This window comes from Diospyros lotus, chromosome 5 (assembly GCF_014633365.1).
Source record: "Diospyros lotus cultivar Yz01 chromosome 5, ASM1463336v1, whole genome shotgun sequence".
Taxonomy (NCBI): Eukaryota; Viridiplantae; Streptophyta; class Magnoliopsida; order Ericales; family Ebenaceae; genus Diospyros; species Diospyros lotus.
In genome coordinates this window covers 39,730,690-39,757,472 of record NC_068342.1, presented here as the reverse complement: position 1 = coordinate 39,757,472, position 26,783 = coordinate 39,730,690, and the positions used below count along the sequence as shown (strand labels likewise).

The window sequence follows — 26,783 nt, the reverse complement described above, 5'->3', positions numbered from 1 at the left end:
AATATACACAAATGATTTATTCATTTCACCTTTTGTCTTGGTACAAGCTCAACAACATATGCCCGACTTGGACTAGAGATTGTCATATGCTGGGCTGAAGGTATTGGGCCCATGGCCTGACACTGTCCCAGCATCAAGGCTCGGCGAGCCTGCTCATGGGTCGACCTGTTTTGACATCTCAACTGAATTTCCTCTGGCTCTGACTCTTGACTCTGGCCAATAGTAAAACAAGCTATTCCATCCTAATTATCAAGGAGTCACCATTTGCTTTGGTAAGCTACTTTGGAAATGAGGATTTTCAAACGTGAACAGAATTCCACGCATCATCCTATATCCTAATGCAGGATTTCAAACACATTTTAATCCACCAGGTTCCAGGTATATATATTATTATTAGCTGGAATGGATAACTAATATACTTGCAAATAAATCATTTTAAAGAAATAATTTTATCCTCATCTGGCTTTGCCATCCAACAAAAAAAGAAAAGAAAAGAAAAGAAAAGATCAACGATGTCAGTTTTGCTAAAGGAAGAATACTACAACACAAACAGAAATGAAAATTCCTTACAGTAGCAGAGGATCAATCAATTTTTCATGCGGCAGCTGCACTATGAATAAAGCGAATATTTTCACAGAAAGGGACCTCACCAAGCAGAAGAAGTAACAGACACATTTGCAATAGGAGGAGGAAATCCGATCCATACACAGCTTCATTCAGGCCATTGTAATGGCCTCTCTTCTTTTTTTAAGTACAAAAACTTTGGATCACTGCTGCTTCTGCTGCTGCTGCTCATCATCCAGCAACTCCTCGCCAAAACCACGCTGCGCAAGTCTGTAGTACAGAATGCCCATTGTAGCCATGCATGCCCTGCATTTTATTAAAGAAAATCAGATGCCACTTCATCTCAAAAAGTACAATGCAAAATTCTCATTTTTGATAATCTAACCTACTGACTTAACAGTCTATTTATTGGTATGAAATCCAGAGCAATGGAACGGGGCAAAGACCAAGAGATACCACTACTGCCATTCGCATCTAAACGGTGAGTCTGTATATGCTCCAGCGGCACCAATAGATATAGCTGTCCATGATCTACTGGACAAACATGCATGTTATTTATGGTCTCTGTGTTTCTCAAAAAAGAAACTTGGCCACTGTGTTTCTCAAAATATGCATGCTTCTAGAAATAAGAAATGGCTAGATGTCCAAGCGGCACAAGATTATGGCCATGTGTTTCACAAGTAAGCAGCACAAGATTAATGCAGTGCAAAAGGTTGGACCTGGAGTCCCAAAATGTGGATCAAGCATGCACGCAGACAGTCCGTAAATGACAAGGGTTGGATTTTCATTCACGTAACGTCTCAACACTAGGACAGATGAAATACACTGACACTGGCATTAGAAGAAAGCCAGACGGACTAATACTTAAACTAGAATGCATTCTCATTCAGCTGTCAGGCACTCATTTGCAATTTTAACTCCTGTTCGTTGTCATATTTATTTTTCTTTTTTTCCCCTGCATTTTCCATTATGCCATGTTTGGAACTAGGACTTGTGGAAGAAACGGAAAAGGAAAAAGAATGTTCATGTGTACATGTAAAAATATGTGCATGGGTTGTCATTTTCTTTTCATTTTCCATTCTGTCAAAGAAGTCCTATTTCCTAACATAGCTTTACTTTAAAAGGGAAAAACAAGGATGTAGACAGCAAAGTGAAATTAAAGAATAGGATGAGCAGTGTTACATGATGGCTATGATGAGAAGAATTTTTCTTGGATCCATCCTTGAAGATCTTTGGTGGCGCACTCGGCCCTCTGGGATATCATCTGCATTTGACGAATCTTTCCGTGGAGGTACAGTTACTGGTAGTGTTGGTAATGCACTCGACCAGAAAGGTAGCAACGACCTAAAAAACTTATGGCGGAAAGAACCTACAATAAACAGCATAAAAAATTTTAATTCCAAAGTGCTCGTCGAAAAATGATCCATGAATTAGACCACAATCATTAAGAAAAAAAGAAAGAAAAGGTTTTTAACACTTTGGTGAATAAGGGGCTTTAAATTACCGCAATAAAGCCATAAGCCTAAAACAGGAAGACATACTAGGGTTATCAAGGGTGAGAGTCTGAATATCTCATCCTTTGGAAAATGAAATTCAGATATTGCAATGGACAAGGCCATTTAACCACAAAATAGCAACTCAAGAAGAAGAAAATATACTAACCCCTCCTTGTGTACTTCTTCTGATTCCCATCTTCATCATCATCAGCATAATACGAAATTTCAGAGTTTTGTCTATCAACTTGGACAGCACTCTTTCGGGTTGTAGCACCAGGCTATGTTTTGTTGCAATGTCACCAAAGTTATTTAAGATAGTTAATAGGGGAAAATACAACAGCACACATCATGAAGAATAAGCAGGATATGCAATAAGACAACAAACTATTTGACTAACATATTCTGATTTATGTGCATAGTGAAGAGAAATCTCTTACACCAGCAGGACTTGCACTTTTCATAAAACTGGAGTGCTGATTAGATAGAGAGGAATTCATTGAACTAGGGCCTTCTATCTCCACAATATCATTTGTGCCTGTTCCAGTTGCAGCTGAGAATCCTTCTGTATCTTTTCCCACTATGGCTGAGCTATTGCCAGTGGCAGAGACATCCATCAGTGGATCTGATGCAAAAGCAGGAGGAGGAGTACGGAATTCTGTTGGCAAGGAAACTGGATGACTTCCAAACAGATTCTTTTCAAGACCAGTCTGCATAACAGTAGAGTAATCAAAACCAAAAGATTAGTAGATTATAAATTATTCATGTAAAAATCAATGAACACGACGCTAATACTGCATGATTTATCATAAGATGAATGTAAAATTTCACTTTTATGTTAGGTGCAGACATCTGGTCCATTCTGACAACTTCAAAACATGCATAAATACCTTAATTCATCAGATCCTCTGCCTTAAAAGTTCAGAGCCTTCCATATGATTGATTATTCATCATTTGGTATGCCACTCTCTCTGGGGCCATATTTTTGGTAAAGACATAAATTAATCATCTTTGTTTATTACCTAGTTGTTAGGTGTATAGACAAAATTTGACTTGTGATTAACATCAAGTAAAATAGGTGGGGCTAAATTAGCATCAAGATAACTTCAAGAAGTTATCACCAATTAGACCCAGCAAAAGTCAAGTCCCTTTTATAGTTCAACATTCCAATGCATTTTTCAACCCTATGTCAAACAAAAGTCTACCCAAAAAATTAACTTTGACAACATTCAATCACTTGCACAGGCATTGTTAATCTGTATATCATTGGTCATATAACAACCATCTACATATCTAGTATGAGTGTCTCACTGTTCAATATGATACGCTAAATAAAATTACACCTCAATACACATGATTTGCAAATAATGCCATGCATCAAACCAAATTAGCACACCATGTTCCAGCCTATTTGGACAATATAAACTACCAAAAATTATGGAAAATCCCTCGAGTAGAAAACGTGCGAAATCATAACGTCACTTGTTATCCATATTTTACTTATCAAATATATATATATATATATATACACGCATTCCTCATACTGCAAGGTAGCAGGAAACTACTAACATAAATCAAGGAAAGAGAGGCAAATTTTTATTTCCACTTCTTACAGGGTAGAGAGAGAGAGAAAGCGAGAGAGTAGTAACTAAACCTCTAATGCACATGAATAAAACCAATCCCAAAAGGATGGTAAGTTCTTGTGCCTGATAATTAAAGAAGTAAAAAACTTGAGCAAGTTCTTGGCACAAAAAAAAAAGAGCAAGTTTACTTGGCCTTCAAGATCTTAATTTCTCCAAAAGATATATATGCATCAAGGAAACAAGATGGTTTATAATCTAATGATGTGGTGTAGATCTTAAGTATGAAATTGTAGCTTGCTTCAAAGAGCTCAGCAAACACCAAAACATAAATCCATGGGTTTCATGTCCTTCAATGTACATTATAATGCATGAAAGGGTCCATCTATATTTCAGTACTTTTACTCATATAGTCCAAAATATTATAAAACCTTACAGTAAGGTTCCACATACAAAGAAAGGGAAGCAATCTCAGCAGTTCACTCCAGCAAGAAACCATAAAAATAAGTACTTTTCCATACTGGTATGTCGCATCTACTTTGGTCTTTTCACTCCCCTCCAGCCGGATTTTAGGTGTTTGAACAGGATAATTGAGTTTTGTGTGTGCATGTTGCTATGGGCCTCCTGCAGGCCCCAGAGTAGGTTGAGAGATGTGGATGGAGTGATTCCAACGGATTTAAATACTTGACGCATCAAACTTTCTTCTGGTTGCCATCAATCATAGTAATTCTTAATTGTGTTTGTGATTTGATTGTACTTTAAAAAAAAGTTATGAATGTTATTACAAGTAAAATTGGATTATAGCTATGCTTATGCTTATGCTCCTGCTTGGTTAATTCCCCAAGGCCCTTGAAAGACCAAAAAAACAGTAAGATACCAGTCCCCCTATGCAACATTCTTGAAACACAAAAGGAGAGAAATTAGAGCATCTGACAGCATATTCTTAACAAAAACTTATATTTAAAGCATATTCTGGGTGGATAGATACCCAAACCTTTAGCAGTAATAATCCTTCGTAACTAAGCTACACACCATTTTCTCACTTGCATGAAATAATGCAATTAGTCCTTCCTATGCTAATTGAGTCAAGATCACATTTTGATATCAGATAATCTCAAATAACAACTAAATTCCATATCATCATGGTAAGTTCAAAGAAATCTGAGAGATCCCAACTGAAGAAGTTTCATTCTTTGCTTCTGCAAGAAAATTTAAGGGAAGCAATGAGTGGAAAACACACACCTAGACATTGGAAAGAGGGAGATATAGTTTTCAATCATACTTGAACAAGCATGTTTCTTACCAATACCAATGAGTGGAAAACACACACCTAGACATTGGAAAGAGTATCTCTCCCCCCTGAATGCATCCAAAAAGCTTTCCTTGCGTGTTTAAAAACACTTCAGTTATCTTTTTTTTCCCATTCTTTTATGGAATGGAAAAAATGGCAAAATCATTTGCCATTTCAGAAAATTAAAATCAGCTTCCAAAAATTCCAAAATTCTCAACACAACCCTAAACCCTTTCCGTGTCCATTCCATTCCACTTTAGCTAACAGAAATGAAACCCATTAAACATTACCTGCATCGTCGTCAACCCCAAATCTCACCATTATCGTCGAAAATGAAACCTAAGCTCACCATCATCATCAACCCCAAGGGTTTCATCTCTCTCTCTCTCCCTCCCTCCCTCCCTCCCTCCCTCTCTCTCTCTCTCTCTCTCTCTCTCGTTATATATGTATATATACTGCCTGGGTTCAGAAACCAAAGCTGAGCCCAGATCTGGGATAAACAACCTCACATATGCGGTCAGCCACCCCAGATTGGGTTTCTCTCTTTCCATATATATGTGTGTGTGTGCAGTGAACTGATAAGAAGAAGAGTTAGATTTTTCTGAATTTTGGAAATCTTAGCTGAAAATTTACATATGAAGATACGCTGGAAATTTTGCACATCAAACTAGAATTTTCAGAACCTTTTTGAAATATTCTGCATTTTTGCTGAATCTAATATGCTGAATTTTTGAAGAGTTGTATTTTCTGAATTTTTGCTCAATTTTATTTTTTTTCTGAGTTTTCTGGATTTAAGAACATATTAACAAAATGTTGAATTTAATTCTATCATATTTCTGGAAAAAAAATTGAATACATATTAGAAAAACCGAATGCCATTTTCAATTTTCCTTTTCATTTTTTGACAATATACAGCAATATCAATTGTCAGGTTCAATTTCCATATTTTGAACTCAACTGGACGCAACACAGATGGAATGAAAACCAATAAAGAAAATGAACATAGAAAAACTCACAGCATTTTCAAACAGGCAGCCCTTAGTATTTCATTTCTTTCTTTCTTTTTCCTTGTCTTGGCCAAGTACATTTGATTTCTATTTTTCAAGTCAAAGTCAAAAGCTAATCCCTAAATCTGAACTGCTAAACCCTGAAATTGTAAGAATTTGCTCCACCAAGCAGCCTCTACTGCACTTTGAGAATCAGCACTTAATAAAACTAAAGAAAAGAAATAGTACATGGAAAACAAAACTTGCCCTAAGCCAATAAATAAATAAAGGATAATGCTAAACATTGCCCTTAGGGCAAGGATTAAGTTTCAATAAATACACCTTGTTTTCAAATAAGGTGTATTTATTGCATATTGTTTTCAGCCCAAAAACACTTTTATTAGTTAATGATAAATGCATTGTGTTTTGTAACATTTTATTAATCAATAAAATTATTTTGCAACCAGAAACAATGCATCTTTTCTTAAAGCAAGGTGAATTTATTGTGCTTCGCCATTGCCCTAAGGGTAAAGGTTAGCATTACCCATAAATAAACAAGTTCAAGACAACAACTGTTAAGATTAACGAAGGTCATGACCAAGCAGCCAACAGAAAATGATGACATCCAGATTAACCATATCGATGTTACAACACTTTATTGTCGCCATTACGACAAGGAAACAGAAAACTAGTGCCGGACTACCCATCAAGTAGTCAGGAAGTACCCATCCCATGTGATTACTCAAAATTCAAAAAGTCTTAAATAAAGCATTACCTGCATAATTGCTTCCTTTAGCTTTGAATGAAGGCGAGATCCAGAATCTTTTATAATTTTTGGAGGCCATATCTGCAACAATGAAGCACAACAGGTAATGAACCATGTTCTGAAATAACACAGCTAGAAAGAGTAGTCATAACAAAACCACAATCCTGAACAAGTTTTTTGATTTACATATATCCAGGAACAGAGATCCCCATCAAATTCTATTCAGTGCTCACATTAATATATGCTAAGGACTTTCTTCATTAACATTAGCAAATCCACAATTCAATCTAACACTAGTTTTAAATTGTAACATACCAGTACTAACTTCAGAAACATTTAATCTAGATTTATTTATTTATTTATTTATTTTTTTTTTTTTGGGGGGGGGGGAGTCCATATAATCATTTATATAAGCAAATGATTAGGGAAATAAAATAAATAATTTGTGATAACTAAGAATTAAGGCACTATTGAAAATAGAAAAAAGCTAGATGAAATTTTGAATAAACTAGAGTTTAGGCTTGTCCCTTTTTGATCTTTGTGCAGTACTAGAAGAATTTGATTACAAAATTTTATCAACTCATGATCTAGGATGCCCAAAAAACAAAAAAGGAAATGAAAGAGAATAGCTTTCAAATTTAAAGCAAACCAATCAGTAAAGCAAACCAAAAAATATTCGGTTCAGCTTAATCCAAAATAGAACATTTATAAAGTTTTAGTTAACTTAATCAGTCTTCATCAACCATGCATATGGAATAGGAGACCATTAAAACAAGAAAACAGCCAATGTGGCAACTAATAATGGTCCAACCCACCTATCAAGTATCAACAATAAATGAAGGAAATGGAAGAAAAGGCTTCCTCCCAAGGCAATATGATATGACCTATTTTTCATATGCAGCTTTGATAATTTGAATCTCCAAGAGGGAGTGCTGCACTATCCTTTCATGTTGTACCCCGTTGGAAAGAAAACTAACATGTTTGATAAGAAACATGATTTTGATTTTTGATGCGTTTCAATTTTGACTTAGAATTCAGATTTTCAGTTTTTTCTATTTTTATTTTCTTCTAAGGTTTTGAGGTTTTACTTTTAGTATGATTTGTCTTTAGCCTATAAGTATCGCCTTATTAGTGTAATCAGTGGGGATTGATTGAGAATAATATTGAGATTTCTTCCTTGCAGAGTTCGTTCTTTCCCTCTCTAATTCTCCATCTTCTCTCCTCTAGTCTTCTTCCTCTTCAATCTTCTGGCTGTCTCCCACATCAATACCCTAAACTGTAAACCCTAAATCCAAAACCACATAAAATGATATGCAAAAAGCCAGGCTTACTATTTAAAATAGAAATGTGTTAACAAAGATCACATGTATAAAACCTTTTGACAAGTTAGTGCCTTTTGAACTTCTTAATAATAGAATGTATTCAGAATAGTTAACTTTCTCAATGATTTTCTTGTAGAGGGTTCACCCCCAGCAGCATTTTGGTTGTTTTGAGTTTGTTATCCATACATATGTATATATATGCCTCTGTATGATTGAGTTTTTTGTTATTAGCTTGGCTCAGTTAAAGAAATACCCTCACCTCAAAATGAATTAGAGAAAGTCAACACTAACATTGTACACCTAAAGTCAAGTGTAGATTAAGCAAAACAGAACCAAACCCCACCTTGACCTGAGTCTTCACAATGAGATAATAGAGCTTGATTTACTTGTAAAAAAAAAAAGAAAGAAAGAAAGAAAGGAATTCTATACACCAAAGCTAACATCATAGGTTCACACCTTTTTTTTTTTTTTTTTTTTCAAATTTCTAATTTAAGGTTTCGTTGACTTAAGCTCTTTAACTATAGAACCGGCTCTCTGTGGGGTAGTTTTCATCAAAATAGGATGACACCATATACAAAAATTTTAAATTGATTACCCCTTTAGTAGGTGGGTAATTCAAGTAGAAGAGTGGGAAGCAATGTTTTGAAGTCTATAAAGAGCAGGAATAATGGTGGTCTTCCCACCCGCCCCCTCCCCCTCTTTTTGTTTAAGAGGTTCAAGGGTGAGCTTCTGAGAAGAAGCTTTAGCTAAGGAGAGGAAGGCCTTGGCTAAAAGGAAAAGCCTAGGAGCAAAAACAAGTCTTCCTCAAGCACACTATCAAGGTATGGGATATGAGCAAACTTTTCTTACATCATTTGACATGAAGATACGATTTTATAAAATATTTTGAATACCTTACGAAAAATGTTGAAAATGGCTATGATATGAGTGTTAGGTATTTGTTGGGATTCCAAACAAATGCTCTGAATTTCTATTCAATTCCTCAATTCCAATTGGAGTTTTTACACAGCTTGCTAAAAAAAAAGAAGAACAATAGGGCATTCAAGAGGCCCCAACTCTCCAACAACCTTCTACAAAATTCCACACCTCTCTCTCACTCTCTTTCTCTTATTTATACCCCCCTCCTACTCAGCATAACTGCCTCTGGCAGCACATGCTGGTTTGTTACAACAAACCAGCTATTTCCCCTACTATCCTCCACCCATTTTACCTCCTTGCCCCTGCCCCTTGGGCCGCCTTCAGTAGGTCCAATGGACCGGGGGCCTATCACTATTCTTTAGAAAATGCATGCTATATGTGAAGGTTTTGATGCATTTGAAGTTTGTTGATAATGCAATACATGTCAAATGCTATGCAATGCTTGATAAATATATAGCTCACCCCAAAATATACTTCTACAAAGTATATATATGTAGATGTGGGAGAAGATCTTCCAACAGCAAATAGAAGATTGTTGAAAGAAGAAATATGGCCTTTGAATATGAGGCGTGGATGAATAATTTAAGTAGTTTTGGTTATATATTGCAAGTCAAAGTTCTTGTGGGTTTGAAATTACATAGGTTTCATTTTGTAGGATTTTGTATGAAAATAAATCCCTATGTAGTAATATGCAGACCATTGAAAGGTTGAGATGTAAGGTAACTCTGTTACAAATATTGGAATGAGAAATTGACACATGCCTGTGTTAGTAACCCTTACTCTTTTGGCTTAAAATGAAGTTCCTATTGTATGGTCATGTCCTTAACTATATTTTTCGCAAAAACTAGGATGTGTTTTTTGAACTTTCAACACAAGAATCATTGAAAAAGATTTTTTTACATTTAGTTATGATTTCTCCTGTGAAACCTGCCTGAATGGTCTAAAACAGAACACTAGTGTGAATCAGTTCAATTTGTTGGCTTCCTGGGAATGGTAGGCATTGTATTAAATTACAAGAAAATTCCATATGATGGTTAAGGAAATCCAGTTTCTATCAAACTTTGTTTCACATTCGTTTGATTTTTGTGGAAAAAGATGTTCAAGTTGATAATGGCTATGCAGTGCAGTCACTAGGTTAAACTGGCTTAGAGTCAAATTTGAGAAATTCAAACATTAATAAAATCAAAGATTTTTGGATATGTTTTAGCCTATCGAGTGAGCTTCCTAACGACGTATGGATCTCATGAAAAGGTGGAGATGTAGTTAGTCAAATACCCGAAATACAAAAGTGTCACAACAAAAGTGAAACTGTGAACAATCAACTTTATATAATTTTTCTAAAGGCCAAATGATGTCCTTTGAAGTTGATATTTTTACACAATGGGTCATCCCGCATCGAGCGATAGGAAGGACCGTATCAACTTACCCTGATGGCCTACGCAAACTTCCCAAGGGTCACCCATTCTTGAGCTACCCTAGCTCAAGCACGCTCAAACCGAGAGTTCTTTATTCACATTCAGTCCAAAAGGTATCCAGCTAGTGTTATTTCTTTCCTTACTATTCTTGATATATATACTAGCTTCTCTAGAATCCCTTCTTAGACCTCTAGAGTCCTTTCTTGGACTTGACCCTGAGCTCTCGTGGTATTACATTATCCCTCTCTTGTGCATATGACGTCCTCATCATGTGACCTTACAACTGGTCCTAGATTTTCTCCCCTTTAGGGACTGCCACCCTAGAAGCCTGCCAAGAGCCGCTCTTTATTCAGGCCCTCGCGCCCCGATGCCACTCACCGCCTTCTCCAAGAGTCGGCTCTGATACCAATTGTAACACCCTACCTCGCCGGGCGTGCCACTATAAGGGATTTATCGGGATTTTTTTTTTTTTTCCCGCCATACATTAAGTTCAACACACGCGGTGTCTCAAAGAACAATCTTCACATGCTTACGAAAATCCTAGAACCCAGTCTTGCCTACCTAACTAACAAGTTCAATAGACTTAAAAGCCAAGTAAGCCATATCATATGTAGTGGAAATAACAAGACTAGATATCATAAATTACCACAATCGTTCATACATTTTGTTCTCCCAAAACAAATAAGAATTACATGACTTCAAACTAAAAATTAGAGATTATCTCGCTCGTCCTCTATCGGCCCTCATCTGGCCATGTTGTCGTCCTTGCCTATAGAAAACACCCCAGCATACTCAATTCCCGGGGTGCATATCGGTGGCCACCTGTGGAAACCTATTCCACAGCTCCCTCGGGATTAACGTAGCGATATCCTCAGGAAGACCCCATCCCATTTCACCGAATATTATGACAATGACACAGTCCCAACATATCAATGCCATGAAAACCACACACTATGCGTTTTTATGAAACATACTCAATTGATGCATTATGTACAGAATATAATATGCTCAATATGTTGTTGAATCAATAAATTTGGCAAAGCACTCACAAGGCATAATTCAAGGTTTGGAGGGTAAAACTGCTTACTAACCAACCATGAACCACAAGTTTGGAGGGTAAAACCACTCATTAACCAACCATGAGACACCAAAACATTTATAATAAACTAAAATCAAGTGTTGGAACGAACCACGCACCTTAACTAAGCCTCACGGCCTTCCTCGATATGCGTGTCTTAACCTCAAAACGCGTGCTTGGATAATTTCCTGGCTTGGGCATCCTCCTCTAGCCCCAAATTAATTCCTAGAATTTTCTGGAATTTTCCAAAAACTTTTCCCTATTTTTCCACATTTTCTTTTTCCTTTTTCTTTTCTTTTTTCTCCTTCTTCTTCTCCTATAACATCCCGCATCAAGCAATAGAAAGGACCACATCAACTTACCCTGATGGCCCTACGCGAACTTCCTAGGGGTCACCCATCCTTAAGCTATCTTAGCTCAAGCACGCTTAACCCGGGAGTTCTTTATCCACATTCAACCCAAAAGATATCCAACTGGTGTTGTTTCATTCTTTACTATCCTTGATATATGTACTAGCTTCTCTAGAGTCCCTTTTTGAACTAGACCCTGGGCTCTCGGGATATTACATTCTCCCCCCATTGAGCACATGACGTCCTTGTCATGTGACTTTACAACTGGTCCCAGATCTTCTCCCCTTTGAGGGGCTACCATCCTAGAAGCCTATCAGGAGCTGCTCCTTGTTCAAGCCCTCGCGCCCCGGCGCCACACCCCGCCCTCATCGAACCGCCTTCTCCAAGGGTCGACTCTAATACCACTTGTAATATCCCGCATCGAGCAATAGGAATGACTGGATCAACTTACCTTGATGGGCCTACGAGAACTTCTCAGAAGTCACCCATCCTTGAGTTACCCTACCTCAAGCACACTCAACTTGGGAGTTCTTTATTAACATTCAGCCCAAAAGGCAGTGTTCTAAAAGGCGCTACGCGCTAGTCGGGCGCCAGGCTGGGGCCTAGGAAAACTGCAATTTTTTTTTATTTTTTAACTTTGTGATGTAATTTGATGTTATTTTCAATTAAATCAAAGTTGAAAAGCATCAATAATGCAACATAAACCAATAATACAACAAAAAAACAAATAAGTGAATAACAAATAATCAAAGTTAAAACATTAATAATAATAATTAATAAATATTCAAATAAGTGAATAACAAATAATCAAATATTAACATAAATCCTAAATTAAATAACAAAAAAACAAAAACAAAACAAAAAGAGGCAACACGCAACAGCAAGCAGCAACAACGGAGGCGACTCTGCAACTAGTGCGTGAGCACGAGAGAGAAGGGGAAATCGGAGGCAGTGCGCGAGCACGAGAGAGGCGACTCTACAACTGCAAGAACCGGAGGCAACTCTACAACTGCAAGAGACGGTGGAGGCATGCGAGCATGAGAGAGGCGACGGCGACGGCAACTCTACAATAGATTGTCGGTGGCGGTGCGCGCGAGAGAGAAGGGGAAATTAACGAGAGAGAAGAGGTAACGGGTAAGGGGAAACAAAAACCCTAATAAATTTATACTAAATCGATTCACGCGAACTAGGCGGCCGATTAGGCCATAATCGGGCAGGCGGTTCACACGGCTAGGCGTCCGTCTTGGCCGCCTAGGCGCCGCCCGGTATCGATTAGCTGGGTCGACGCCTAAGGTGGCCGATTTGGCCATAATCGCGGCGGCCGCCTAGGCCACATTTTAGTTCACTGCCAAAAGGTATCCAGTTGGTGTTGTTTCCTTCCTTACTATCCTCGATATATGTACTAGTTTCTCTAAAGTCCCTTCTTAGACCTCTAGAGTCTCCTGGGTTCTCAGGGTATTACAGTCATCTTATGAGCGTTCAAGTTGTGAAATTTTCATGAACTTTGATGATTATTTGGGTATTTTAAATATTTGATTTTAATGGAATGTTGAATAGCAACCATATCAAAGACAAACTCTAGGTGTTTCTTGAGCCTAAGGGTGGGCTAAAGATGACTCAAAAAGAGTATAAATTGGTAATATCACTAAGGTTCAATCTAAACACATTAGATGTGTTGAAACTCTAATTATCACCCTTAATCATGATTTTAGAATAAATGGTTGTATTTTTAAATGGATTATGGGTAAGGCTCTCTAGTGATCAATGGTATGAACTTGTTTAACCAAATGAAAATGGGTTAACAGATTCACTAGACGAGCCAAGGGGGAAGGAATTAATTTTAAAAATATAAGTTGAACTAATTATTTTATTTAAAAAAAAATTCCTCCAGTTTTTGGTTTAGTAACACGCGAGGAGAGTGGGGTGATGTGTCAGTTCTTCTATCAATTCTGGAAAAACAGGAATGAGACATCCAACATTCAACCATCAATGCAACATCTTCTCCCCACAAAACCAAAAGACAGCTTCAAGGATTTTGCCATTTATGCAATCTATAACATTCCTTGCTTGAAGAAATTATTATAATGCCCACCTGAATTTGTGAACAGATCACATCTTCTGCAGTGTCTAAGTTGCACTTTAACATTATATTACTTCCCAGACACATGTTAATGTTGATTTCCAAGTTCTTTACATTGAGGTTTCATTAGCATACATAGTTGTCAAAGGCACACTAAGGCACAAATTAACTTGAAGCAAGAGCTTCAAGCTTCAAGGTAAAACAGAAAGAAAATATGCGAGAGAAAAAAGAAGAAAAGAATTCTCACTGAAAGAAACTTTACTGAAAATGAATAATACAGAAATAAAGGCATAGACGAGTACTTATACTCAGCTATCCTTTTGTAACAAATAGTTGTAACTTGCAACAACAATCATAACCAACTAACTGATCTAACACCTGCTCATAACCGTACAACAGAAACCATAACAACTTAAAACTACTTGCAACTGTCATACAATATAAGAAACACACAACAGACTAAACAACATTATTTCCTTCTACATTCCCCCCCAAATCAGACTCCATGACAGAAGAAGACTTGAGCTTGAGCTAGTCTGGAGTGGCTGTAGGATTATGATGCACAGGTGACAACTTAAGGTCAAGTTTGTCACATAAGAACAGAAACCTATCCCTTGGTAATCCCTTAGTGAAAATGTAAGCCACATGAGAAAAATAGGACCATATCTGATTTCAACTTCACCATTCTCCACCTTCTCTCGAACAAAATGCACGTCAATCTCAATATACTTAGTACGAGAATGAAATACAAGATTTTCAGCTATACTCTTGGCTGCTAGATTATCACTCCATATAATCGAAGTTTTAACACATGGATAACCTAATTCAGAAAACAGTTACTTTAGCCACGAACACCCTGTGCAACAACTCTATATTTAGCTTCTCCAACCAATCTAGCTACTACAGACTGTTTCCTCGAGTCCCAAACCAACAAATTCGTAGCAAGGAACACACATAACCTACTGGTAGACCTCCTAGTGACTTTACAGCCCACATGATCCGCATCTGTGTAAACTGTTAAGGATAAATCACCAGGAGAAGGAGAAAAGAACAGGCCCAGACCAATTGTTCCCTTAAGATGATGTGAACCCACGATGGGATAGGGCCAAAGGAACCCACAAAAGATTGAAACGAACCCCAAAAAAGCCAAAATCGGATAGAAGGCAAAGAATTCCCGACCAGTTGATTCACGAACTAAGAACCTAGACTATATTAAAATCTAGACCCGTTGATTATACGGAAACAAGAACCAAGAATTGTTGAACGCCACAAACACTGCCCAGATCTTTGATAAGTTCGGGTTTTGAACGCCACAAAGGAATCATTCCTTTGATAAGTTCGGAGTTTGTTCATTAAAGAACAAGATAGAAGAGATAAAATCTCTCAAATTCAAAACTTCATAATAATCTCTGTCTAATGTTTACAATGGAAAAGCTTTTAAATAGGCAAATAATTAAATCCTAATTCTACATGGAAACTAATAAAAATCCTAAATTACATAGAAAATAAATAAATAACTAGACCTGATCAATCAATCAATCATTCCTTTCATATTCCCAGATCTTTTCAATCAGGCAATCAATCAATCATCCATTCCTTTTTATGCTCTCAAATCTTGTCAATCAATTAACCAATCAATCAATCAATCATGTGCCCAAATCTTGCAATCAACCAGTCAATCAATAACCATTCCTTCTTATGTGCAAATCTTGTCAATCATCCAATTCCGACATGGCTGACGAGGTTGACTTGTCGAATTGCATCATTGTTAGTCGGCCCTCCATGATTCTCATCATTCCCTCTCTCTACAAGACGATTCGTCCTCGAATCGTGAACTGGAAGGATCAGCTTGTAGGCAAATAGTCACAAATAGTCACATCCCTGAAAGCCTGCAAACTTTCAAGCAATTTTATTTTTTTTTGGTATGATTCTAAGAAATATCAAACAAAATGACTCAAGAACGAAATGTAAGGAATAATGAAAAGAACGGAACCAAATACTAAAAGAAAAAAAAAATCTCTTTTTTTTAACTTTCTAATACGGATGACTCTAGGAATTTCGAATAACAAGACACAAGATAATGTGACGTAGAATCAAAAGACAGAACAAAACCTTAGGATGTGAATATTTTTTTTGTGTTTTTAAATGATATAAGAATGAAAAAAAAAAAAAAGGATAGATAAATACCCGATTTTAGAGCCAAAGCTCTGATACCAACTGATGTGAACCCGCGATGGGATAGGGCCAAAGGAACCCACAAAAGATTGAAACGAACCCCAAAAAAGCCAAAATCGGATAGAAGGCAAAGAATTCCTGACCCGTTGATTCACGAACCAAGAACCTAGACTATATTAAAATCTAAACCCGTTGATTATGCGGAAACAAGAACCAAGAATTGTTGAACGCCACAAACACTGCCCAGATCTTTGATAAGTTCGGGTTTTGAACGCCACAAAGGAATCATTCCTTTGATAAGTTCGAAGTTTTGTTCATTGAAGAATAAGATAGAAGAGATAAAATCTCTCAAATTCAAAAATTCATAATAATCTCTGTCTAATGTTTACAATGGAAAAGCCTTTAAATGGGCAAATAATTAAATCCTAATTCTACATGGAAACTAATAAAAATCCTAAATTACATAGAAAATAAATAAATAACTAGATCTGGTCAATCAATCAATCAATCATTCCTTTCATATTCCCAGATCTTTTCAATCAGGCAATCAATCAATCATCAATTCCTTTTTATGCTCTCAAATCTTGTCAATCAATTAACCAATCAATCAATCAATCATGTGCCCAAATCTTGCAATCAACCAGTCAATCAATAACCATTCCTTCTTATGCACAAATCTTGTCAATCATCCAATTCCGACATGGCTGACGAGGTTGACTTGTCGAATTGCATCATTGTTAGTCGGCCCTCCAAGATTCTCATCATAAGATACCAAAGCAATCCTTTACAAGCTAACCAATGCTGCATTTTTGGAGAAGACAGAAATTGACTCAATTTATTCACCACAAGCAATATCCACTCTAGTGTATGTCAAATATTGTAGAGAACCAATGATGGTTCTATAGAGGGATGGAACAGAAAATGGGTCTCCCTCATCAGTCAATGAAACTCTCGAATTTACAGGTGTAACATAGGACTTGCAATCTTGCATTGCTGCCTTTTTCAACAGATCTAAGGTGTACTTGGATTGAGTGAGATATATGCCAATGTTATCTCTATAAGCTTCAAATCCTAGGAAGTAATTTATTGATCCTAGTGTTTTAAGAGTAAAGTGAGTGTCCAAATCTCGAATACAAGATTGAAGAGCTGCAGAATCCAAGCCCATAACAAGAATATCATCCACATAGACTAGAATGAACAAGACATATTGAGAAGTCTTTTTGATAAAAAGAGAAGCATCAGAAACAACCCTTTTAAATCCCCAAAACCTTTCGGTTGAAACATATATAAACCACTTCAGTTAAATCCCCATTGAGAAAAGCATTGTTGACATCTACTTGTTGAATATCCCAATCAAAAGTAATAGCCAAAGAGAACAAAACCCGAATAGTAGGAGCCTTAATTATAGGACTAAAGGTTTCAGCATAGTCAATTCTAGGAGTTTAAAGGAAACCCTTAGTCACTAACCTAACTTTATACTTGAGAACAAATCCATCAAGATTATATTTTAACTCTAAACACCCACTGGTAGCCAATAAGATTTATATCAGGGGAGAAGGGAACAAGCTCCCATGTGTTGTTACGCTGCAATGCAGTAAATTCTTCTTCCATAGCTCTAACCCATTGAGAATCTAGGAGAGCCTCATGAACTGAAGTAGGTTCTAGGGTACTCACTAAAGCATGAGGAGAGGTGGCAACTAGCTGTTTGGATTTAGACCTGGTGACCATTGGATGAATAGAGGGAGCTGGATCAGCTTTAGGTTTGGGTAGAAGAGGCTAAATAGACTGTTGGGCAGGAGAAGGCATTGATAAGGTAGGAATAGAGGACAACGCTACGCGAGGAAACAAAGAATTAGAGGAAAATGAAGGAAGAGACTGAAGAAACAAAGTAGAAGAACCATTAGAAGCTGACTGATATTGAGATGAGGAGCAAGAAGAAGATGAAAACAGAACAGGAAAGGGATACTAATCAGGATTAAATTGCACATGTCTAGAAACATAGACTTTTCCTAATGGATGTAAACATTTGTAACCAATGTGAGCATGGCTATATCCAAGAAACACACAATTGGTAGAATGAAAATCAAATTTGTGTTAGGTATAAGGTCTAAAGTAAGGAAAACAAACACAACCAAAAGGTTGAAGCAGCAGATAATTAAGTTGTTTATGGTAAAGTAATTCAAAAGGAGAGTGAAACTTGAGAGGAGAGGCTGGTAACAAATTTATTGTGTAGACAATAGTTTGAAATGCTTCTACCCAAAACTTCAAAGGCATGTGAGCATGGGCTAATAATGTAAGACCCATCTCAGATATATGTCTATACTTTCTTTTAGCTACACCATTATATTGGTGTGTACGAGGGCATGTAAATCGAGGCCGAATGCCATAACTATGAAGGTAGGGCAAAAAGGCTTTAAACTCTCCCCCATTATCAGTTTATATAGCCTTAAGTTTGGTCGGGTACTATAATTCAACAATAAAGGCGGTCAATGCATCAGATTTTAGTATCAATGGATATAGCCATGTATATCTAGTATAGGCATCAACAAAAATGATATAATATCTATACCCTTTAGTGGAGACAACAAGAGATGGACCCCACAAATCATAATACACCAATTCTAATGGTTTCTTTGAGGTGATTTCACAATTAGCAAAAGGAAGCTGATGTAACTTTCCAATCTTGCAAGAGTCATAGAATGAAAAGACAGAACGTGAATAGGGAATGTGAATCTTATTCAAAACCAACTGCAGTATATTAAACGAAGGATGCCCCAATCTTGCATGCCATTGCTGACATACATTGTTATTTTGGGCTACATTTACAGTAGGAGACAGTTCATGACAAAATGAATTCTATTGTTTACAATTATTCAGAGAAGTAACCCTATTGGTAAACACTTTAGGCTTGACGGATAGAACATAGTTGCTATTAACAGCATAAACAAATGTTGGAGCCAGCTGATAAAGTTCATCTTTAAGGTGTCCTTGAAGTAACACCAGCCTTGGATCCTTGTCCTTAACCAAACAAAAATCAGAATGAAATTCAGCAACAACATTATTATCTCTTGTAAGCTGAGAAACACAAATAAGATTTTTCTTCATATGAGAAACATGAAGAACATTAGGCAAAGAAATGATAGAGGTAGGATTTGTTTGAGTATATAATTGACTAAGGCCAATATTAGAAATAGGAAGTCTCTTACCATTTTCAACGACAACCTTATCAACACCATTGTATGGAGAATGCAGAGATAGGTTATTTAGGCTGGAAGTGATATGGTTTGTTGCTCCAGAATCAACAAACCACGAGGGTTCTCCATGATAAGCAGGCAAAGAGGGCTGGGATAGAGTTTCTGAAGGCTAAGGTAAATTACCATAGTGAGCCCCTTGAACAAAACCTTCTTCATTCAAAAAGACCTCATTAGAATCACTAGCGACAGCTATATATGCTCTTGGATCTGACTGTGTCACAGCACTAGGCCTTCCAAAATTTTGGCTAGGAGTCCTTTGAAAATTTCTATCAAACATACAGTAGCACTTATCAACAAAGTAACCAGGTTTTCCACACAATTGACAGTAAACTCTCCTAGCATTAGACCTTCCACGACCTCTTCCTCCTCTATTCATATAACCACCTCCTCTTGAAACAAAACCACCTCTATTATGTGCAGATCCATTTCCATTTTTAGGCCAATAAGAAGCAACATTAACATGCATGGACGATGATGCAGCAATATCGAAATTAAGAGCAGAAGAAATCGAAGCATTCTTAGTAGCTAGCCTTTGTTCATGCATCAAGAAAAGATAATGAACCTTCTCTAAATTTATGTCGTTCATTTGATAAGTGATGATACTAACCACAGTCTCATAGTCATTATTTGGACCATTAAGAATGGCTAGCAATAAATCCTTGTCATTTAGAGGTTCACCAATGGTAGCAAGAGTATGTCCTGTAGTTTTAATCTTCAAAATATAATCATTCACAGAAAGAGAATCCTTCTGATTAACCTCAATTGTTGCTTTAATTGGAAAAACTTAGCTATTGTTTCTTGAGAGTAAAGATTTTCAAGAGTAATCCATGCATCTGCAAATGATTCGCAATGAATCACCTGTGTGAGAATCTCTTTTTCTATTGTGGAAAACAACCAATCAAGTAATAATTGATCCGACCTGATCCAATTGAGATAGTTGGGATTGACAACCTAAGATTCGGATTCAAAGGAGACCGGATCAGAGATATACTTCACTGATGGCTGAGATTTGTTGATGAACAGAAGAAGATCCAACGCCCTAATTGTCGCTAAGATCTGCGCCTGGTATCCACCTTGATAGGTATGAAATTGAAAGCCTTAACCACCGTCGAGAAGTCGAACTGTGAGGTCGACGACAGAGGAGAGGAGGAGCGAGGCAAGGAGGAGGGAGTTGAACTCTTGATTGAAAGCCATCGACGTTTATCTTTGGCTCTGATACCATGAAGCAAGAGCTTGAAAGTAAAACATAAAGAAAATACACAAGAGAAGAAAAAAGAAAAGAATTCTCATTGAAAGAAACTTTACTGAAAATGAATAATACAGAAATAGAGGCATAGACGAGTACTTGTACTCAGCTATCCTTTTGTAACAAATAGTTGCAACTTGCAACAACAATCATAACCAACTAATTGATCTAACACTTGCTCATAACCGTATAATAGAAATCGTAACAACTTACAACTAATTGCAACTATCAAACAATATAAGAAACACACAACAGACCAAACAACATTATTTCCTTCTACAAGGCGAACCGCGAGCCTTAGGCACATGAGGTGCACATTTATTCAAAATGTTTAAAAAATACTTGTACATTATTTTTTTCAATATGTACCTATAAGGAGATAGATGCAAACTCATAAAATCATAAATGACAAATAACCAACTCTAAACTAATATTATTGCAGAAAAAACAATTAGTTTCTTCTAACTACAAAGAAATTAGAGGATAGAAAAAATTATAGCAGAATCCACTGTAAAAAAATAATTACAAGAAAACAATTAAATTTCTTCTAATTTCTCTTGCAATTAGAAGAAAGAAAAAAATTACACCAGAACACACAGAAAAAATAGTTACAAAAAAAAAATAGTTTCTTTTAAATTGCAAAAGAAATTAGAAGAGAAAAAAAATTAGTAAAGCACACAATGAAAACATTTGTTTCTTAGCATTTTGTTTCTTGTGAATTGCAACAGAAATTAGAAGAAAGGAAAAAAACTAGAGTAGAACACAACAAAAAACAATTACAACAAATAATTAGGCTGCGTTCTCTTTACTATTTTTAGCCTGTTTTGAGTTTTCAGTTTTTCAAAACACTAAAAATGCATTCACTTTGCTATTTTCAAAAACGCATTTTCGAAAACAAGGAAAATTTTTGTAAAGGAAACACAAAACAACATTTGGGTGTTTTCAATGAAAACTCACCCAAAACACGGAAAACGCAGCCTTCCCCCCCACCCCACTGCGCAGACCCACATTCTCTCCTCTCTTCTGGTTGTCGACTGCTTTCGCCACCGCCATCGACCGCACCCCGTCGCAAACCCTTGCATCGCGTCCGACATCACAACCCCCTGCTGTCGATCGCCCCTTGTCTCCTTTCTCCTCTCTTCTATTCTGGCCCGCCACCACCGTTGACCGACAACCCCAGCATCACGCCCACCACCGTCAACAGCCGAACGACCGAGCATCGCCTCCCCTTCACCGATGGTTTTTTCCTGATTGTTGCGGCTTCCCCTCCCCTTCTATGATTTGTTTTTTTATTTAAATATTAAATTGAATATGTAATATGATTTTTTTGTATTAATTTTTTTTAATGATATTTCTAAGATTTTGGATTCTATCTATGACAAACTAATGTTCTGTTATTTTATAATTTATAATTACTTTCTTCAGTGTCTCATGTTGTGGGTTATCTAAATCTCAAAATTAACATCGGTCAAAAATAAATTTATCATAAAATTAATAGTTGAACCAAATCAAAAATTGTTTTAGAAAGCACTTTGCAATTTTAATGTATTACATACGATTAGATTATCAGTCATCTCTTGTATTATAGTTTAAAGTCTTTGAATCAAATTTACAATTTACTAATAAATGTTTACAATTTACTTTAAATCAAATTCATTGAATAAAATATCATAATAACAAAAAAGAAACCGTTTTCAAAATTTCAAAGCAAATGCGTTTTCTAATTTTATATTTTGAGAAATAGTTTTTCAGAATGATAAAAAGAATGCGTTTTCAAAAATCTCAAAACAGACACTCAAAACACAAAACTAAAAATGAATTCAAAACTCAAAACTGAAACACAAAGAGAACACCACCTTAGTTTCTTCTAAATTACAAAAGAAATTAGAAAAAAGGGAAAAAAAAAATGAAGTAGAACACCGGCATGAGTAGTTCTCCAGCAGGTGAATGTTGAAGTTTGCCTCGAGTTTTGTCCTAGAAGATAGCAGAACCGGAAAGGAGTTGAAGGAGTAGTCTCGGCTGAAGAAATTAGGCAGCTAGGGGTTAAAGTGTAATTAGTACATTTTGTTGGGGTTAATATGTAATTTCCCTAAGTTAGTTAGTTGCCTAAGTGTGTCTGCCTCCTCTATAAATAAGGGGGCAAGGCGCCTGCTGAGAGAGAACTATTCTATGAGTGCTCTAGTCCTTTGTATTATGAGTGCAAGGCATTGTTCAAGAAAGGAAGACTATCTGCAAGTCTTGGGTTTATTTTCTTGGGGAAACAGTGTGGTATTGTACTCGGGTTTGTGGGCTATGAGGGCTGTGATGTACTGATCTTCTTTCTGGAAATAAAGACTGCTAAGAGGGCTCTTTGAAGGCTGGATATAGGTTTCCTCAAAGGAAACCGAACCAGGATAAATCTTTGCGTTGTGTGGTTTGCTTTCTGTTTCTTGTTCTTATGTTTTCTGTTTTCAATTCCTATAATTGCTGGGTGGATTTTGAGAGTGTTGAGAGAGGCATATATCATCCAAGGGTCATTCCGCATAGTCCTAGAATAACAGTGAACATCACTAACAAAGGATCCTGGCGGTGAGTAAGAGATCCGACAGACCTCCAGCTTACACCACTAGGTTCACCTCTCATTGATATACAGGAATATGCAACCAAATTAACAAGAAAGAAGATCTAAGACAACAAATGGACAAGAAATAGTGTTTCAATACACTTACATATACAAGGCATGCACCTAATGCGCCTTGTGCCCTTGCATGAGGCATGCGCCTCGTGCACCTAGGCAGCACCTCAAGCATGGCACTATGCCTCAGTGGTGATGAAGTGCATAGAGCTGTGCCTCACACCTTTGACGACTATGTTAGCACATATAAAAAATCAGTATCCATTTGCAAACAGAAATATGTAAACACAAATATTTTCTTGATACTGTTTGCAATAATATGGAACACAGCAAGCATTAACACCTTTAGCTATGATCAGTTAGAGAAAATGAGAAAAACTTGTGAAAATACATAATACTTAAATCAACATCTTAATTAAATCATACCGGGATGGAACAGGCAGGACAGAGATATCCAGCCGGAGCAGTGTGAGGAGGAAAACCTTTAATATGCGAGACCAAGCAATTTGTATGTATAATATCTTAAATCAACAAAACATGAAAAAGAAAACATGTAAGCCAGTAAGTCATTAAGTTTAGCCAGCTTGGCACAAATAAGATTTGACAGTTTACACAATATCACATACGCAAGCAACCCAATCGAGTAGTTTGAGGATCGGTCCCCTCTTCAATCACAGCCTGACATAGGCAGCATTTGGGGGGCCAATCATACTCTCCATCTATTACCCATTCTGAGTAAGTTCGGACCTGCACAGGGACAAAAAAGCATAGCATAAGCCCAAAGAAGAAGAAAGAAACTGCAAAAAAAATATTGCTCCCTCCTTGGTGAAATCAAAATAGACAGCTGCAATCACATGATAACATGAGCAGCTAAATAAAGATCATTCAGTTGTTGGAGAAACTTGTAGCAGTCCAAGTAAACAGAAAAAGTAAAACAGTCTCAGTGACCTGAGCTACCTAGATATATAATGAGAATGCCACAGTTTTTCCAAAGGTGCGTCTGGCTTTGTTGCTGAGAATATTTTCAGAAACAAAATCTAACTGACTGATTGAAGTGTTTCAAGCAAAATCTTGGACCATAGAAACCAGATACCAAGTTTTCTGTAGATTAAAATCATTGGTAATCCAAAATCAATACTTTTCCAGCATTCTCAGAATGTTCAAGGACTTCACTTTTCAAACTTTTGAGAATGAGAACCACAGCAAAACGAAGTTTAAAAGAAGATCAAACAAGAACCTTGCAATTCAGTGGTAAGTATGCCAAAACTCCATTAACTCATATCAACTCTACTGAACTGAGCCTTTTCTCAACTAGATAGAGTCAACTACATGAATCCTTTTTCTCTATTGGGCTCCGTTAACCCATATCAACATCATTAATATAATACTTAACATCTACAATTTTGTAAGATGTCAAAGCTAAACTATATTTCGGAGGATGGGACGTGTAGGCCTGGTGATGTAGAACCCCAAATAAAAACATGAGTAAACCCAATTACTCAAATCAATTCTTAGTTTCAATATCAATAATCAAAGTCTGCTTAACAGTACACCTCTAAAGGATTTATATAGACTATAAATCCTCCCAAATTAGGAAGCACATCATAGACCAAAATTGTATCCTAACTAGATTGGAAATATAATCTCCCTAAAACTACTTAGGAAAGAAATAAACAAAGAAGGTAATTAGATATACTAAAGCAAATATATGGTTTCTTATTTTCTATATTTTGTCCTAGAATAATATTTCCATAAAATTTCCTTGCTTGTCCTGCATCACCTGGAGGAGGAAAGGCTTTTCCACCTTAAATTATTACGGAAGGAATTCACACCACTCCCAATTCTCATCCATCACTCAATTTCCATCCTCCAATTATTTGTTTGTACCAAATTTTCATGTCAACTGTCAAGTTTGACAGACTACATGCTTCTTGATTCAGAATAAAAGATTTTGTACAAGAGGTCAAATTGTAATTATGTATAGGACCAAATTAGAGAGCAAATGAAGCCATGCTCAGCTCAATGCATCTGAGCTACCTATGTACCAATGACTCGGGGTTGACTACATAGATCCATTTCCTCCTATTGTATATATTAGATTACATCCTCGGTTGAATGTTAAGGTAATCATATTCATATATTTTCTATTTCCCTAAACCATGTTCTCCTTCTCCTCCCTCTATTTCTTTTACCACCTCAGCACATATCAAAATAAACCTCCTTACATCTCCAATTTATCTCCAATTGTTGACACTCCACTTTTTTTCTTAGTGGATTGGTTCCTTTTATCTATTCTTCTAATAGAACTCATCCATCTCAAGATTTTTACTCTAGCTAAATTCATTTGTGAAATTCAATATCAATAGATACACTACATGTGTATGTCTCTTGCTATATCATCTCTCCCCATGGAGCACTTGAACATTTGTTTCTGTTTCCCTCCCTTTACTTCGGACTTTTCTTGTTAGTACCCAAAAACTGTGACGATCATCTTACATTAGACATGTGATGTAATAAGAATACAAGAATAAGTACACATTGAGTGCCAAAGGGGGAGTGAACACTCCAAAGAACCAAAAAGAAGAGAGAGAGAAAAAAAAAAAGCATGTGCTTATGGATGAAATCCACCAACTCATTAACCACAACATAATATATAAAGCAGAAATTGATTTCCTAGTAACCAGCATACAAGAGCTAAGGTAAATTATATGGAGAATGGAGATAACTATAATCATACCACACATATTTGGTGCTCCGAGAAACATATGCATTCTCCGCAAACAGGAACCTTGTGTACGAAACAGTACAGTTTAGTTGCCTGAGATAAAATGATCATTGTACATCAGTCTTCAGAATGACTCAACAAAAGCACAAAACCAGGCCCGTCTCGTATGTATTATCAGCTCAGAAATGTCAATTACAAAACCAAGGAGCGTAGTAGGTTCTACAAGCAGTAGGAAGAAAATGAATATCAACTACTTATTATGTTTCGGAAATACAAAGCTTGATTTTCTCTCTCTTTTTATGATTCATTCAAACTAATCCACTGGATTAATGACTATATATAAATACTTAACAAGCTACCAGATCGCAAAATTCTCCCTCGGATTTCAAATGGCGAGCTCGATTCGATCCGAATCCTACTCATAATGCAAACAGAAAATTTCCCGGCTCAACATCAGCAGCGAGTGCAATTGCCATCAACGATATGCCCAAACTTTAACGAAATGGTAATCGTCAAGTGATCTACAACTATATATTCAGGAGGGAGGCGGCATACCTTGCGGCATTTGCAGACCACCATCGCAAGTGATTGGCGTGTTCACAATTGATGAGGTCGAGATTAGGGAAATTTGGGAACTCCGCTCCGCGATTCAGATTGGAGACGAAACGAGGACGGATTTGTCGTAATTTCTAGGGTTTTCAGGTGAATCACCAACCGATGAGCGAGAGATCTGTAGCGAGCAGAGATCAGTCAGTCCCTTGGGCCTGCTTTGTTTCTGCGTGATTTCTTGCAATGTGAGAATCCAACGTTTTCATCAGACGTTCTTCCGTATTTGGGATTTGGGATTTGGGATCTGGGATTTGTTCCTGCGCAATGACAAAGCCCGATTCGAGTTTCGGAGCTCCGGCTACCGGTTTTGACCCGGG

At 36.8% G+C, this 26,783-nt stretch overlaps 1 protein-coding gene across 1 annotated transcript; it reads right to left on the bottom strand.

The window, feature by feature from the left end:
- Window positions 1-405: 405 nt before the first annotated feature.
- On the bottom strand, window positions 406-26,783 carry LOC127802411 (uncharacterized). The gene is made up of 9 exons (XM_052338203.1): window positions 26,413-26,783; window positions 25,870-25,950; window positions 23,759-23,879; window positions 23,559-23,653; window positions 6,690-6,761; window positions 2,498-2,767; window positions 2,227-2,338; window positions 1,747-1,933; window positions 406-870 (listed from the first exon to the last, which is right to left on the bottom strand). Exons 1-9 carry the CDS (start codon window positions 26,434-26,436, stop codon window positions 768-770), a joined length of 1,065 nt encoding a protein of 354 aa, XP_052194163.1. The 5' UTR covers window positions 26,437-26,783; the 3' UTR covers window positions 406-767.